The 12,492-nt window shown below is 36.1% G+C and overlaps 1 protein-coding gene across 2 annotated transcripts in view; it reads left to right on the top strand.

The window, feature by feature from the left end:
- The window catches only part of RDX (radixin), a 93,557-nt gene that overhangs the window by 61,669 nt on the left and 19,396 nt on the right, over positions 1-12,492 (top strand). The window contains exon 14 of one of the 2 annotated variants that reach the window (XM_047690440.1): positions 1,681-1,841. In XM_047690440.1, the coding sequence (XP_047546396.1) occupies positions 1,681-1,841 (161 nt within the window). Of the gene's footprint in view, positions 1-1,680; positions 4,248-12,492 lie in introns of those variants that run through there. The other variant, XM_047690439.1, reaches the window with a different exon arrangement.

Genomic DNA, 12,492 nt, shown 5'->3' with positions numbered 1-12,492 from the left:
TCTCTGCTTGACTTATTTCACTCAGCATAATCCCCTTCAGTTCCATCCATGTTGATGCCATGGTGGGTATTCAGCCTTTCTGATGGCTGAGTAATATTCCATTGTATATATGGACCACATCATCTTTATCCATTCATCTTTTGAGGGGCATCTCGGCTCTTTCTGTGATTTGACTGTTGTGGACATTGCTGCTATGAACATTGGGGTGCATGTGCCCCCCTTTTTTTCATTACTTCTGTATCTTTGGAGTAAATACCCAGGAGTGCAATTGCTGCATCATAGGGTAGCTCTATTTTTAACATCTTGGGGAACCTCCATACTGTTTTCCAGAGTAGCTGTTCCAGCTTGCATTCCCACCAACAGTGTAAGAGGGTTCCCCTTTCTCCATTCCCTTGCCAGCATTTGTCATTTCCTGTGTTGTTAATTTTAGCCTTTCTGACTGATATAAGGTGGTATCTCATCGTGGTTTTGATTTGTATTTCCCTGATGGCCAGTGATGTTGAACATTTTTTTATGTGCCTGTTGGCCGTTTGTATGTCTTCTTTGGAGAAGTGTCTCTTCATGTCTTCTGCCCATTTATTGACAGGATTATTTGTTTTTTGGGTGTTGAGTTTGGGAAGTTCTTTACAGAAGAACATTTTTTTTTTTTTAAGCCTTTACCACTAGCTGGCCTTGTGTTTGGTTTGTGAGTGGTTGGCCTACAGTTACCTTGTTTCATTTCTTCCACTGTAGCAAATGTTTGTTAGCCTTGGGTGATTAACCCTTAACCGGTAAGTTATTCTTTAATTACAGCTTGACTCAACATTAAAAGGTAGGAAGTATTTTAATGCTGTCTTTTTTTTTTTTTTTTTTTTAAGATTTTATTTATTTATTTGACAGAGAGAGATCACAAGCAGGCAGAGAGAGAGGGGAAACAGTCTCCCTGCTGAGCAGAGAGCCCAATGCGGGGCTCGATCCCAGGACTCTGAGATCATGACCTGAGCTGAAGGCAGGGAACCAACCACTAAGCCACCCAGGCACCCCTTAATGCTAATTTTAAAAGACAAATAAATTTAGTTTTTAACCAGTGAAGTCTACATTAAAAACATATATAATAGACTACCTGTATGACATTACATAATCTGAATTATTTGTTCACATTTTATAATGGCAAAAGATCAGTTTATTAAAAGCACATAATTAAACCAAAATAGGAAATTTTAACTTTTTTAGACCTTTTTTCCATATAAGTTCTCTAATTTTTTAATTGGTGAAATTTTTAAATATTAATAAAAAGTGATGGGAGATTTTTAATAAATAAAGACTTTGGAGAAAGTTTCTCTCATGGCATAGATTTCAGATCTTAAAATAGCATTCTATAATATCTCCATTGAACTTTTTTTTTGTAAGTTATTTCAAATATTGTATGAGAAAGTTAAGGAAATGTAGAATAGTACACAAAGTCATCATGGTTGATGAGCGGAGAAATGACATGCAAGGAGGGTACTCTCCCCTCACCTCTACCTCTGCTGTGACTACAAGCAAAACAGAGTTTTGCTTTAAAGATGTGACAATGGAAATTTGACTATGGGAAAATGTAAGCTTTGTGATTTGTGTATTTTTGTCTTTAAAACTTTTTCATAATCTTTCTAAAATCTACCAAAAAAAAAAAAAAGTCATTTTTTTCTTTCTTACCTATAGGCACTAAGTTCAGAATTGGCCCAAGCCAGGGATGAAACCAAGAAAACACAAAATGATGTTCTTCACGCTGAGAATGTTAAAGCCGGCCGCGATAAGTACAAGACTCTGCGGCAGATTCGACAAGGCAACACCAAGCAGCGGATTGATGAGTTTGAAGCCATGTGAGAGCTGTTATTTTGCATACGTGTTCTTCATAAGCTGAACCACCAACAGAGAAAAGCAGGCCTTTGCAGATGTGATGGAACGCATCCCACCTTGCCAAAGCACTTATACCAGTTGACTGTGGTGGCTAAAGACATACTTGAGGGGAGCTCTTCAGCATTAAGGCAGTGTAATGTCATGCTTGATTTTCTTTTCCTTTTGGCCCAGGGAGCGGAGGACAGCGTTCCATCGCCTCCTATCACATTTTCAGTTTCCATTGTTTTTTTTTTCTGTTGGAGGTTAACACTAAGGATCATGTCTGACAAATGTGTATGTGTGATTTCAGCACTTTGTACAGTTCAAAGGATGATGGTGACTTAATGAGTGTTTAGCTGGAGCGCTCTGTTTTCTTTTGCCCCTTCCATATTTTGCCTGTGTGTATTTCCACATTCTGTCTCATATTTCCTCAGTGTGCCCTTCTCCTTGCTGTGCCGATGGCCATAATTCTGCCATCATACAGGTCATCTGCATGGTTAAAATGAGGATAGGCAACAGGGTAGACAGTCTTTGATAATTGTGTAGAAGACAGCAATGAATCATGAAAAGGATTAGAATGTTTAATAGTGTAGGATGCAGCTGGTGGTTAATGTTTTAAGTCCCAGTTATATTATTGGATATTTGATATTTGCCTACTTAATTACAGTCATCTTCGACAGCCGAATTGATTGGTGTTTCATCTCCTTTCATCTTTTGGTTTTCTTTGCTTACTGTTCACAAAGGTGTAGACAGCAGGTAGTAGTTCCCTGGGAGAATTTATTGATGAAACACTACCTGCAAATATTAATTGTCTCTGAAAGATTAAGACATCTGTTCTATCATATACTGATTTAGACAAACAGGTGTTTAAAAAAATCATTTGTTGGTAATTTATTGTAATCATTAAAAAAAAACAAAAACCCTGGACCTTTCTGGAAGGGCAGCACATGAAAACATCAGTTCCAAGTAGGGGACAGTAATACTACCTCACTCCTACACCTGTGGTGATTCTTTGTTCCAACCCAGTGGAGTGTGTAAGCTCTGTGTTCTAAAATACATACCAGTACTTTCAATCATGCAAGGAGTATTTCTGAGATTTCCTTCAGAATATCTTAGAGTGCTAAATTTTTAACTGCCTTTTTGTTGAGCTTAATTGCAGGAACAGCTCTCTTGGAGGGATGTTGTATGTCCAAGGAAGAGAGAGAGAGAGAGAGAGAGTGAATAAGTGTGTGTGTGTGAGAGAGAGAGAGCGAGAGAGAGAATTTGCCCTTGTAGCATATGAATGTCTGTACCTTCATTTCTTGATATAATTGTTACATAATCATTTCAGCAGATTTGGTTTCTAAATCATTGTGCTTATTTTTTTCATTCTCTAGCTAAAAATACGTAAATTTGGTTTGTTAATCCTACTTTAGGAATTATAATTTTAGTTTACATTGAGTTCAGTTATGTCTTAAGAAATCTTTCCAGTTGAAAGATGTTCTAATATTCACATGTTCTGGTATTTTCTTTATTGTAAAACATCTAGACTTGGAGATAAGGAAAGCCTTGTTTTCTCTGTGTGGTTCAGCTACTTTTCATTTGGTATTATGCACTCAAATTTACATTTATCTATTAAAATTGCCATTTTGTTAAGCATTTTTCATGCACAGTAGATACAAGTTGTGTCTGAAAATATCTCTTGTGCTTTTTTGATTTTGCTGACTATAAAAGGATTAATCTGGGCAGACATATGAAAAGGAAAGGCTTCGCTTAATATATATTTTTTGGACTTTGTAGGACAAAAGATAACTGGTTAATAACCTTGAAGTGACTGTTGTATGGTAGTTGTGCACATGCTTCAAAACACTGCAGAAGAAAATATTTCTCCTTGCAGCACATGAGGAATAGACGGTGAACCTCTGCTCTTCATGCTTTAAAGCATAAGTGTTCACTGTTTCAAAGCATCAGGGCCATTGCCATAATAAGTGGAAACTTGGACTTCCATTGGATTTTTATTAATTTTCTACATTTTGAATTGTGTGCACTACCATTGCTACATCAGTTTGATATCAGTGTTGGAAAACTACCAGTTATATTTGCTGTTTATAATCTATTTGTAGATTAGGATTAAAATGGATTTAATCCATTTTTAAAGCTGTGTGAATTTTTCTAAACAGGAACAACTATTTGCAATATGGTTTTCATAGTGATTAAACCAGTTATAACTCTTATTAGCAGTTGAGAGCACATGTTCATATAGCAATGTAAAATATATTAATGAGTATTTGGTAAATTCCAACAGACTTTTACCATTAGCATAATTTTGTGTTGTACAATTAAGTTACAATTACATCTATAATTTTGGATAACATTCATTGGTTAACAATAAAGTGACAAAAGCTCATGGCTTCAAGGTCCACTGTTGTTATTTAACATGGATTTTTTTTATATTTCTCAAAATTAGATTCTCTATAAGACCCATGAATCATCACATCTTAAAAGTGAGAAAGAGATAGGGAAAAATTGCAAAATCCTCATAGATTTATCTTCCGCCAAATTATCTCTCTTTTGGTATGGAAGTAATAGTGATTGTTAATTTTGTGAAAAATTAAATTGTTAACTCTCTTGGTAACAGAAATCATTTAGGATTTCCAGTCATTGCTTTAATTGTATATTGTTTATAGTTTCTTTTTCCTAAAGAAGATATAGTTTCATTGTCATTGATTAATCTTGCTATTATAATACAAATGTTCTTTAAAGAACTATATACTAAGTGCATTTATTTAAATACATATTTTTATTTTTAAGGACATTACAGCACAGTTACCGTAAATCTAGAAGGTTATTGTCTTTTTTAAAAGCTTCTTCCTGATTTTTAACATAAAGATTATTCTTCTTAAGTCATAAATCTCTTCTAAAAGGAAAAGCTGGGAGTCTTCTCAGTTTATAGTAAACTGAACTGTTAACTGTCTTAACTGTCACTTGATTATTTTTTTCTCAAAGTCAGGTAGTGATTTCTTTATTCCAATCTTTTCAGAAAAGAAAGGGCAATTTTATAGGATTGCTTTATATCTACAGTTTTTCTTTAAGAACTACAATTACCACTTACAAAGTTGTCTTAGACTATATTAGAACTCTCATTCCTAGTGATCATTAGAGAAGAATTTCAGTATTAGTGTTAGGATTAAAAATAAAAAATGTCCCTAGTTTCTGTCTCAATTTTTATTACTTTGTCGATTAGTGACATTTGTAGAAATGAAAGTAAAAATTTTTTTAGATTCAAAAACATCCCATTCTATGTATGCATGAGAAAAACAATAGGTTTTTTTTTTTTTAAATCTAAAGCTGTAAACTGTTAAGTTTTAAGTTAAGGAATTCTAGCCTTTATCATTGATTTGCTGAACTGATTAATAAACCAAAATTTAGATATCCTTAAGGATAAGGGAAATCATTTTAATAGGGAGCTAGCTATACTGGTAGGTCCCTTTCTTTTTTTTTTTTTTTTGGACCCCTTCCTAAGTTTTTTAGATGAGCAGAACTCAAGCATTTTCTTTTTCTGCACTTCATTTTTGTAATTAGAACATAATCTATCAAATACACTATTGTGGTTTCTTATGTAAAAGGGCAACATTCTAGTACATTTCAAAAGTTCAGTGGATTCTGCAAATGTTCCGATAACTTCATAAAATGGCAAGGCAATCCTCACATTCAACATTGGTGGTGAGGAGACCTTGGGTCATATAGTATTTCACATATTAAAATATTTCCCATATTCCACATATTAAAGCTTATCACATTCTCATCCTTGACTTTTCTTTTTCTAAGAAAAATCTTAACTCCCATTTTTTCCTAGTGGACCTACCTCTTAATACATCCATCTTTCAAGATTTTAAGAGCTGCCATTTTCCTTCCAGAAAGATCCTGACTCCTTGCTTTGTTGCCTCAGTATTTTGACTTCCCTTAAACTCTGTGATACAAGAGTTATCTGATTTCAGATTACATATATTGCTTTAGGAGTTGGAGTAGCCATCATTTAACAACAGAATTTTAAGGTAAAAAGTCATGACTGAGATAATTACCCAATGGCACGTCTTTTAAATTCAGGTTTATGTTTGGCTCTGGAGTTTTCCAGATTCTAATTTAAAGACCTTAATTTAGCCGTTACATTTTTATACGCTATACTCTAGATATGGCAGCAAGATTAGAATGATGGTGACTATTTTGGACTGTCTTACAATGTGAAAGTTTCAATACTAATTTCTCTTACCTCTTAGATCATTTGCATTAATCTGATAAAATACTAGATTTCTCTTAAGATGGCACATCACTTTGTTGATTCATGTTGTTTGTATGCCCAGATTCCTCCGTGCTTATATGAAGTCAGTTGCTTCCATCCATGTAATTTATTATTTTTATTACTTGGTTTCAGTTGTTCACTTTTATTTAATGATCATTTTAAAAAATTAAGATTCACTTTGATATTTATGCATGTCATTTAGTTTACTCCTAAAAGTAGTTATACTGGTTTTCAGTACTGTTGACCGAATCTAAAGAGCCAGTGTCTGTCTTCCTACTGATAATACGGCATCAGAATCTCTGAGGTTTAGGTGATGGTCCTTGGAAAAATTTCTTTTGATAAAATGTGGATTTATGATGTGGAATTCTTTGTTGTGTTACAATGTATGCTATGATAACCCTTTTAATTTTTTTTCAAGTTAAAATGTCTTAACTCTGTTAGACCTAGAAATGCACGTGTATTTTAGACTTAGAAGGCAATACCTCCTCCCTCCCTTCTTTTGGTTTAAACTGAAAAGTCTGTGGAATTCAAGTCTAGCACTGGAATCCTGTACTGTCACTCCATTTATGTCATTGTTTACTTTAAAATTTTAGCTGTTTTGGATTAAAGATACAGTTGTATGATGAAAGAAACTATAGCATAAAGAAGGTCAGTAGAAGAAATTAATGAATAAGCGTGAGAATAAGAATGCAGAGTCAAGGTTTTCAAGTTTGCTTATTCTCTGATAAGTTACTTAATTTTTATTGCATAGGTCAAATTTTAAACACTGTATTTAAAGATACCTTTTAAAAAGTGCCTAATTGCAAAAGTTTTTCTATCTTTGTAGTAAAACTCATTTTATATCCTACCGACAAACCAGTCAAGCATAGTAATTCTTAATATTTGTGTTAAATGTTGAGAAGTTTCATGGAGTCAGTTTTCAGTTGAATCTTCATTTTTTTAGTTGTTAAAATATATATAACATAAAATTTACCATTTTAGCTGTTTTCAAGTATGTACTGTTCAGTGACATTAACTACATTCATGTTGTACAGCTGTTGCCAGCTGTTCATCTCCAGAACTTTCTCATCATGCCAAACAGAATCTGTACGCTTCAAACACTCATTCCATCCCTCCATCTTCCTAGTCCCTGGTTACTGCCACTTTCGTACTTTCTGTCCTCTGAATGTGACTGCTTTATTTACTCACAACGTTTGTCCTTTTGTGTCTGACGTCCTTCACTTAGCATAATGTTTTCAAAGTTAATCCATGTTACATGTATCAGAATTTCACTCTTTCCGAAGGCTGGTTAATATCCCAGTGTGTGTGTGTGTATATATACATATGCCACGTTTTTTAAAAAATCTATCAGTCAGTGGACATTTAGATTGTGTCCACATTTGACTTGTGAACAGTGCTGCTATGTACATTGGTACACAAATATCTGTTCTAGCCCGTTTTCAGTTCTTTGGGTACATATTCAGAAGTAGAATTGCTGAATCATGATCATCTTATATTTTTTGAGGAATTGCCATGTTACCTGTGCAGCAACTGCACCATTTTACAGTCCCATCAGCAAATGCATAAGGGTTCAGTTTCTCCACATCCTCACCAACAATTGTTATTTTTTGTTTTTTTTGTTTGTTTGTTTGTTTTGGAGAATGGCCATCCTAATGGGTGAAGTGGTATCTCATTGCAGTTTTGGTCATTTCCCTTTGATGTAGTTCTCTGATACTGAACATCTTTTCATGTGCTTATTCACCAGATAAATACTTTCTTTGTGGAAGCGTTTATTCGTGTTTTGTCTACTTTAAAATTGAGGGGGTTTTTTGCGTTTTGTTTTTGGTTTTGGTTTTGGTTTTTTTTTGGTGTTCATGAGTCATAGGAGTTCTTATGTATTCTGGATATTAATCCCGTGTCAGATAATGAGTTGTAAATAATTCCTTGCCAGATAGAGGAGTTGCAAGTATTTTCTTCCATTCTTTGGGTTGTCTTTTCACATTATTGATAGTGTTTTCTTTGTTGCACAAAAGCTTGTAATTTTAATGAAGTTAACATATGTTTTCTTTTGTTGTGCCTTTAGTGTTCATGTTTTTTAAGGAGAAAAACGTTTTTTGACAAGTATTCCTGAAAAGATGTAAAGCAGAGAATGATTTTGTACAGTGGTTAGAGTCTATAAAGAGTGGGCTGTCTTGACTGGGATAGGAAATGTGATTTCACTGTGCGCGGACGGCAGGATGGTGAGGTCAGGGTGGGCTAGGCCAGGAGTTTATGGAGCCTTGACTCCTGTGCTGAAGTGCTTTAGTTTGATTTGAAGACATCTGGTGCTTTTTGGGAACAGAGTTACTAAGGGAACAATAACTAAACTTTGCTCCAGAGGAGAATTCATGCCACTGAGTAAGATATAATACTAGAGAGTGTGGAAATGTAAGGAAAGCTTAATAAAGAACTTCATATCCAGTAATTAGCCTGAAGAAAGGCTGTGGTGATGGTAAAGAATTGTATTACTGCCTTCAGAGAATTTAAAGGAAATATCTAGATGTAATTTACTCTCATATTTGCTATGTGTAGTTAATATTTTTTCTTCTGCTTATTTTCCACATGATCTCTTTGGGGACAGTTGAGACCTCTGTTTTCATTCTTTTATCTGTGACCTTTTGGAGAGTTTCTTCAGTGGCACAAAAAGAGAATCAGAATTGAAAGACATTCAAGAACAAATGGATTGGATTCTGAGTGCTAATACCAGGTCTTACACTCTCCCAGTTTTGTTTTGTTTTTTAAGATTTACTTACTATTTTACAGAGAGAGTGCGGTGGTTGGGGGTGCAGAGGGAAAGGGAGAGTCTTAAGCAGACTCTGCGCTGGGCTTAATCTCATAATCCCGTGATCACCACCTGAACCAAAACCAAGAGTCAGACGCTTTACTTACTGGGCCCCCCAGGTGCCCCTGTACTCCAGTTTTTATTAGCAGTTACAGAGTTCTGAAGTAGATGGTCCTTGCAGCATATTTCTCTGGAATCTGATTTAGACATTTTGATGTAGTACCTGACCAAGGTTAATATCCATGTGTTTTGAATCACTAATACTTGTTTATAGTTGAAAACTCTTAATGCAGGTGCACCTGGGTAATTCAGTTAATCGTCTGCCTTCGGCTCAGGTCATGATCTCAAGAGTCCTGGGATGGAGCCCTACATCGGGCTCCCTCCTCAGCTTCTCCCTCTCCCTCTGCTTCTCCTCTGGCTCATTCTCTCTCTCTCTGTCTTACTCTCTCTCAAATAAATAATGTCTTAAAAAAAAAAAAGGAAAACTATTAACGCAGAATGTGTTTACAGCAATCGTTGCATCAGTGTCATTTCTGCTTCCCATTGGTCCTGATGATGTAGTGACTGGAAGAAAGAGGATTTTTTTTAAATAGGTTTTAAGGGGTTAGAAAAATAGTTCTTTCAGATCATTATGAAGGGGTTAAATTACTTACCAAACAACTCAGATTGTCTGTTGATTATTTCAGAATATACATATGAAATTATTCACTGGCTGTGACAGCTTTGAACAACTTACTTTGGAAATTTCTGTAGGTTTTTAAAAGTTGAGATTTTACCCCCCCACCTTTTTCTTTTTTTTGCTTTTATTTGCCCAAGAGAGAAAGAGGGCACAGGCAGGGGGAGTTGGCAGGCAGAGGGAGAAACAGACTCCCCACTGAGCAGGGAGTCTGATGCGGGACTTGCTCCCAGAACCCTGGGATCATGACCTAAGCTGAGGGCATACATTTAACCAACTGAGCTACCCAAGCACTCTAAAAGTTGAGGATTTAAAAGTTAAGATTTGATTATGCTTCATCTGTGTGGCTTTTGCTAGAGGTAGGATTTGATTCATCTGTTTATGCCCAAATAATACATTAGGGTTTTTCTTCCTTTTTGTTTTCCCCAGATAATTCCTAATATACTTTACTTCTTAATTTTTAGGCCATAAAAGTTTTTGAACGTAAGGAAGTACGATCTTTTGGTAATCTAAGTTGCAAGTGGATGGTTTTCTTTTCCACTTTAAGATACAATACCTTACCATTGTAGCTTGAATGTAGAATATTACAACTTTTTCATTTGTGTTTTGTTTAGTTTAGTTTTATTTATTTATTTATTTATTTAAAAGATTTTATTTATTCATTTATTTTACAGAGAAAGAGACATCAAGAGAGGAAACACAGCAGGGGGAATGGGAGAGGGAGAAGCAGGTCTCCGGAAGAGCAGGGAGCTCGATGCGGGGCTTGATCCCAGGACCCTGGTACCATGACCTGAGTTGAAGGCAGATGCTTAACCAACTGAGCCACCCAGGTGCTCCTTAATTTGTGTTTTAAAAGTACTTTCAGGGACGCCTGGGTGGCTCAGTTGGTTAAGCGGCTGCCTTCGGCTAGGGTCATAATCCTGGCGTCCTGGGATCGAGTCCACATGGGGCTCCTTGCTCAGCGGGGAACCTGCTTCTGTCTCTGTCTCTGCCTGCCACTCTGTCTGCCTATGCTCGCTCGCTCGCTCTCTGACAAATAAATAAATAAAATCTTTAAAAAAGAAAATAAAAGTACTTTCAGAAGACAAAAAATATTTCAGTGTATGCAAAAGGAAATAATTTAGAGGTCTGTTTACTCTCTAAATAGTATTTGCAAATGTGGTATCAAACAGTGTTTATAATAAACCACAGAATGAGAACCCAGAACCTAATCATCTGTATACTTTTTTTTTTTTTAAGATTTTATTTATTTATTTGACAGACAGAGATCACAAGTAGGCAGAGAGGCAGGCAGAGAGAGGAGGAAGCAGGCTCCCCGCGGAGCAGAGAGCCCGATGCGGGGCTCGATCCCAGGACCCTGAGATCATGACCCGAGCCGAAGGCAGAGGCCCCAACCCACTGAGCCACCCAGGTGCCCCTCATCTGTATACTTTATAGTCTAGTATTACATGCTGGGCCACATTATATTCCAGTATAAGCTGATGCTTTAAGGATATTATAATGAAGTTGGGAGACATAGACTGTATTAGAGGCTCTGCATCAAAGTGTATAGAAAATGTTTTCATTGGAAAAGTAGTTTTGCATCTTTAGGGGGAATACTGGCGTTAACATTTTTGGGGTGTTCTCAAGCATTAGAACTGGAAGTGAATGTATCTTCTAGATTACTGGTCTGGTGCTTTCAGGTAAGAAAATGTTCTCTCCCACCTTTTATTTTTGAGCCATTGTGCTGTAGGCTTTAGACATGAGAAATTTAAAAGGCTTTCAGTTTAGTGGTGTTACGAAGGGAATGCTGCGTGGGAGACAAGGAGGCATGGCTTTTTTCCATAAAGTGATAAGACTATTGCTTATGTACTTGTGCATTCATTCTGCCAGGGATTTGCAGAGCAATTGCTGTTTGTGCAAAGCACAGTTAGGGGGATGGCTGAGGCCCTTTGACTCTGTTGTGGAGTCAAAGTCAAGTCACGGAGTTGAGCCATGGACCCAAACTGAGATGTAGAAAGTCAAGTAGTAAATAGCAGAAGTAAAGGTGCAATAAAATGTTGGAAGTTAGTTGGGAGTTAAGTTAGAGGTTGCTTACTAGGTGCTAATTAGCAAATAAGAAGCATGATACTGACTTGAGTGATCTGGCCGGGAAGTGTTTTCTTCATTTATAAAATGACAGCAGCTTGGGGAGCGGTGAAGTTTATAAATTCATCACTAGGGCAGACTAGCTAATATTTTAGCTTTGTTAACCGGGTTCTCTGCCACTGAGGAGTTGCATAGTCCTTAATATCCAACGTAAATGTGTCTGGTTTTCTCACAACAGTTTATTTAATATAAGCAACCTTATTAATAATGGTTTATATTAGGATACCCAGTATTGACACATAATTTAATATTAGTGAACGTTTTCATTCTGTTGGTTTTAACTTGCTATTAAGTTTAGCAGTTTTTATTACAAAACCTTTTTTTTTTTAACCTTAAGTAAATATTAGGATATATATTCCCTCAGCAGTACAGGTAGGGTTTTCTTCTGAAACCCTTGTTAATTGTGTTGAGTTTTGTAAATTTATAATGACAGTGGCTTATAACAAAGCATCAGAAAATGGGTTTTTAAAAAAAGATTTTATTTATTTGAGAGAGTATGAGAGGGGGGGAGGATCAGAGGGAGAAGCAGACCCCCCACTGAGCAGGGAGCCCAACTTAGGACCTGATCCCGGGACTCCAGGATCATGATCTGAGCCGAAGGCAGCCGCTCAACCAACTGAGCCACACAGGTGCCCCCAGAAAACAGGTATTTCAAGATTTTTTGGTAATTTTTCTTTGGAGACTTTTAAACACTAACGTGGCCCAGTTATTGTCAATTCCTTCCTATTCTATTAAAAACAAACAAACTTTTCA

This window comes from Lutra lutra, chromosome 10 (assembly GCF_902655055.1).
Source record: "Lutra lutra chromosome 10, mLutLut1.2, whole genome shotgun sequence".
NCBI lineage: Eukaryota > Metazoa > Chordata > Mammalia > Carnivora > Mustelidae > Lutra > Lutra lutra.
The sequence above is the reverse complement of the archived record's forward strand: the minus strand, read 5'-3'. Positions and strand labels throughout refer to the sequence as shown.